The 4,921-nt window shown below is 32.8% G+C and overlaps 1 protein-coding gene across 4 annotated transcripts; it reads right to left on the reverse strand.

Moving 5' to 3' along the window:
• Positions 308-4,628, reverse strand: LOC109348047 (O-methyltransferase MdmC-like). 4 transcript variants are annotated; one of them, XM_019588239.1, is made up of 10 exons: positions 4,126-4,627; positions 3,989-4,042; positions 3,232-3,315; positions 1,885-2,010; positions 1,657-1,724; positions 1,391-1,460; positions 1,191-1,256; positions 1,041-1,118; positions 882-946; positions 308-542 (listed from the first exon to the last, which is right to left on the reverse strand). In XM_019588239.1, the coding sequence occupies exons 1-9, from the start codon at positions 4,456-4,458 to the stop codon at positions 893-895; spliced, it is 933 nt and encodes a 310-aa protein (XP_019443784.1). In that variant the 5' UTR covers positions 4,459-4,627; the 3' UTR covers positions 308-542; positions 882-892. The 4 variants fall into 4 exon arrangements, with proteins under 4 accessions (XP_019443784.1, XP_019443783.1, XP_019443785.1 ...); XM_019588238.1 differs by having other exon boundaries at positions 308-767; positions 848-946; XM_019588240.1 differs by having other exon boundaries at positions 308-946; positions 3,247-3,315; positions 4,126-4,628.

The raw sequence follows: 4,921 nt of genomic DNA on the forward strand, positions 1-4,921 counted from the left end.
ATAAGAGATATTTCTATTGAATGATTAAAAATAATATATATATATATATATATATATATAGAATAAAGTATCTAACTTATCTCCTTCAATTATTAAAAGTATGATGTGTGTACTATTTTGTTTAGTTTTAGAAATATTTTTGTAAAAAATGATTAAATATGGCATATATCATGATTTTAGTGGCCGGATGGATAATTTATCATCTTATAATAGGAGTCATAACTTAAATAACTACTCTTTAATTGAAGGTTGGTGAAAGGAGTACCTCTGCCTTGTGTATGTTACCCTTCATAAATGACTTTGATTCTTCAAAGAATGCAACTTAAATTGATTACATGATACAAGTTACAATGTATAACCCTATTAACCGTTACAAAGCAGATAATCATGAACTTACTACAAAAACTTGCACAATATGATCGCTGCATGATGACCTGTTATGTTATCCAATGAAAGTATTCTCTCAACTACAAATTCTCTAAGCTTTCAATAAGTATTCTTGGTTTGGTAATGAATTGGTTTCTCTTTAATCCACACTCTACTTGCTCCAAATAGTAGTAAGATTACATAAGTCCAATTTTTCTGTATTCAGTAAGAGCCCGTTTGCGAATTGGGTTTGGAAGAGAAATGGTATCATCTATTTCATAAGTTTGTTTCATAGCTTAAAAACCTTTCTCTTCCATATGTTATTCTCCAAAAACCAACTCGTTAACAGATCGTGAAGAAGCCAATATGCTATTCTTTAGTATGCAATTCTCAGGTCCTTCCCAGATTGAGCATATGAGAATATTGGTTTTTGTACTAATTACAAAACTTTGCATTACTCCAACCTCCCAAAAGCAGTAACCCAAAGGGAGTAACTTCAATTGCATAGAACATATCAAAGCATTCATCAGAAAATGAGTCGATTTTTTCGACAGATTGTTATCCCATCTCCGATAGGAACCTAAGATTCACCCAAAGGTTTAAAAGATTATAAATCAGCTTGAAATAATTTATCTGAAGTGGATTAGTAATTAGAGAAACTGGTTTGAACTTACCATACTGATGCTTACACGCTTGTCTTCCATTAACTGTTGGTTAAAATTTCTAATGCTGATAGTCTTAGAGTCATTTACCTGCACATAGAACATTAGAAGTAAAGTTTCATTCAACTCGAAATAAAGGAAAACGTCGAAGAATTTAGTCACCAGTGGATCGGCAACTTTTCCATGCCAAAGAACATTATCAATCACAATAAGACCTCCAACCCTAACCTGCAAAAACAAATTATCTGGTGCACCATTATAACAATTCACAAGAAACCCAACAAGAAAGTTTAAGAAAAATCCGATAATTAAGCGGGCATTAGAAGCTGTGAACTCATTTCACCATTTTATCATGTTCTTACCAGTTGTAGTAGCAGTTCGAAATATTTCGGAGTCATTCTTTTATCAGCATCAATAAATGCAAAGTCATAGCTGCATGAAAAGGAAATACTTCTTAATATTCTATTTCACTGGTTATTTTTCGACGACTTTCATATTATGTAGACCGGATTCTTGGCTAAACAATGACTCTCAAAGGAGAACACAGCAAATGCAGCAAAGCGCCGAGCTGCTAAAGCAGCATGAGAAATATTGAATCATATCATCATGATATTAAGAATCCACATACCTGCCTGCTTCACCATTCATAATTAAAAACTCTAGGGATTCTGCTGCAAGTCCTTGTTTTACATCCACCTAGTGTGAGTTACATGAAAAATTCATCAAATAGAAGCAGCACATAATCAAGTATAAAATGAGTTCACATAAAGTACCAAACAAAAGAGTTCACATATTCCAAAGAAAAACAATAGAAATTTGGCACCTTTAAAATCAAAGGCATAATAGTTGCATATACCTTATGTGAAACACCAGCTAGGTGATAATACTTCTTAGCAACTTCAAGAGATTCGGCATCTCTTTCACAGGCGGCTAAATAACCTGATTCTGGCAGGACTAATGCTATGGCCAGTGATGAGTAACCCTGAGTCAAATTAACAATAAAATACATCATTAGTTTGTGGAAGTAACCCCATTAAAAATTTCCAGGCATTGCAATAGAACAATATTTTCTCCCATAATATTTCATAAAACTGGAAAATATTTTCCATCATTAGTTCATCAATTTAAAACTAGAAAATAAATTGATTAATTCAAGTTACACCATATTTTCTCCCATAATATTTCATAAAATCTGTCATTTTGAGGAAAAAAGGGAAAAGGCAGAGCTCTGGTTCATAAAACAATCTAACTAGGAACATAATGTGATTTGAAAACTTACACCTACACTGAAGATTAATAAAAGAAAAGAAATAACCTACCCTCTGAACAAAACGAAACTGGCCACTTTTAATGTTCATTCAAAGTTTTTACCATTTGCATTAAAGTAGATGTCAATTTATGCTTATGATTTATATGCATTTTACATATGACCTCTGCTTAACCACATCAAACTATTTAACTTTATGGTCATCATAAATCCTAAGAAATTATTTCCACACAAAAAAATTCTCTCATGAAATCTTCCTGTACTATTGTGGTACTATAGTATTTAATGCTAAAACAAGGGTGCACCCAAAGAGTACTGCATCAATATAAAAAGTTGAAATTCTCACAAAATTTAAGAATATAGAGATTTTGAGAAGTTTATAGAAGATAATGCCAATGAAGGTTCATACATATGCAATGTCATGTTCCTTACTACATGAATGTTTAGATCAAATATCTCCTTTTCAGGAAGTGAATTCCTTCTCCTATCAAGGTTCTTAATTCATTAGAGATCACTCGTGATAACGATAAAGGATTCAAAGTCCTTCAGCGTGATGACAGATCATCTAACTTATATAAAAAGCATAAAATATATTAATTGTCCTTTCTTCTATTTGATGAAATGAAAACATTCACAGGATATTGTTCATGTACTCTAAGAAAATTCCAACCAGGTAGAATATACACCACCAATTAAATAAATGAAAGGCTATGTGTCATCAAATACAACATCCACTTATGTACCCAAAAATACATCATCTACTTCATATGCATGAACAAAACCCCTATTATCCTGAAGGTACAAGTCCAACAATTAAATATAGATTTTATCATTAAACAACCAATTCTCAACCATGTCTAGTATAGGATATAAAATAGCATTATCTACTGTCTAATATGGATAAACCTAGTGCATACTGTTTAAAAATGGACATACAGTGTAAACACCAACTTCAATACACCGTTCTGCTCCAAGAGTCTGCACAAGCATTGCAAGCAGTTGTGCCTGTTCAGGAGACACCTATCGAGAAGACAATACATCGTCAATATTTACAGCATGGTAAGCAATTGGAGTACAATTTACAATGTGAAACTTGACAGATAATATTGAAATGAAAGACACAGCAAAATACTTTATTTCCTCTGTCAAAATTACAATTTCAAAGTTGACCCTGAAGAAGATATCAACCCACTATTACGAATGTAAATTAATAACAACAACTTGTACATGCCCGTTAATGAGGTGTGGGTTCAATCAGTTCATCATGTCTACTTGATTAAAGCAGGATATATAAATAGATCACTCCCCCAAAATATAATTTTACCTCACCAACATTATATAAATTAACTCTTGTCTAAGGCATGTTACTAAATAATCAATTTTTTATGAGATTGCTAAGCTTTCTAGGAGCAATATTTGCACATTCATAATACAAGCAAGCCATTGCATAGCATCAAAGAGCTAATAACAATAAAATGACTTTCCAATGCACAAGGCTCATAGTAACAATAAATGAATAAAAAAAAGCTATAGTTATGCTACACTACTGGCATAACACCACAAGTGCAAAAAACAAACCCAGCTTGCATACTGAAGACACAATGTATAACCATGAACTCAATATTAGCATCTCTATTTGTTAAATGTGCAAGTAAATTTGAAGATTGCAGAACAATGATTTGAACTGAAACACCTGCATCTGACTTCCACGCATAGAGGCCGTTTCCTCTCGCAATTGTCTTAAAATCTGAAATTGCAATAACTTTAGATTAACCACAAAAGGGGAACCAACTTTTCTCACACACACACACAAAAGGGTATGTTCTTCACCTTTGGTTCTCGAACATTTTTGAGGATATAGTCGTATAGGCGCGGCGTGAGACTAACAACCTGCTTATTGCCATAATTTTCATCACTAGCAATAACAGACTCAGTGGTGAAACAGCTTCTAACAAGCCGTTTCCACCTGCAGCTGCATCCCTTGAAATGGAAGCAATAACAACAAAAAGAAGAAGCACTGCAGCTCCACCTTTCTGTGCAAACTTGAAGGGCTCTATTGGTTGCTAATACTCTTGTTCTTGAAAGTCTCAGCTGAGAAGGAACAAGTTCATGGGGCAACAATGACCCATGATAAAGCACCAAGTTGATGCTCATATTTGCCATATCATAAAACCTTGTATGACAACAGCCTATGATATCTACTTTGTGCTTCTCTTCTTTGCCTTTTCCAAATGTCCTTATGTGTTTCTTCTCTGAGGCAATTCTACAAACACTTGATTGGCATTGGAGTTGACTAGTAGATAATGTGTTATGTATAACCAAGAGTATCGTTACCTACTATGGATAAGCACTAATCCATTTTCGGGTTATCTCAATGTGTTCCTCTTATGAGAACATTTTAGTCTATATGGTATCACCTTAAAACTCTTGTTAAACTTTTAAATATAAATAAGTTAATCTAAATTCAAATTTCAATAGAGATAAGCTTTTGGGGTGTACTATTATATGATGTATAAATAAAAAAATATGATATAGAATATGATCTGATTTTGGGTTTAATAGAGATAAACTTTATATTTGTAACAAAAAATTATATGATAAAGAAATTATATGAATCAAAGATAAG

The sequence above is a fragment of the Lupinus angustifolius genome, chromosome LG05 (assembly GCF_001865875.1).
Source record: "Lupinus angustifolius cultivar Tanjil chromosome LG05, LupAngTanjil_v1.0, whole genome shotgun sequence".
NCBI classification, from domain to species: Eukaryota; Viridiplantae; Streptophyta; class Magnoliopsida; order Fabales; family Fabaceae; genus Lupinus; species Lupinus angustifolius.

Coding starts and splice junctions, on each gene's coding strand:
- LOC109348047 (XM_019588239.1), bottom strand. CDS start 4,458: ATGGCAAATATGAGCATCAACTTGGTGCTTTATCATGGGTCATTGTTG. Junction 1,257..1,390: donor TCGAACTGCTACTACAACTG/GTAAGAACATGA, acceptor TTGTTTTTGCAG/GTTAGGGTTGGAGGTCTTAT. Junction 1,119..1,190: donor GAAAAGTTGCCGATCCACTG/GTGACTAAATTC, acceptor TTCTATGTGCAG/GTAAATGACTCTAAGACTAT.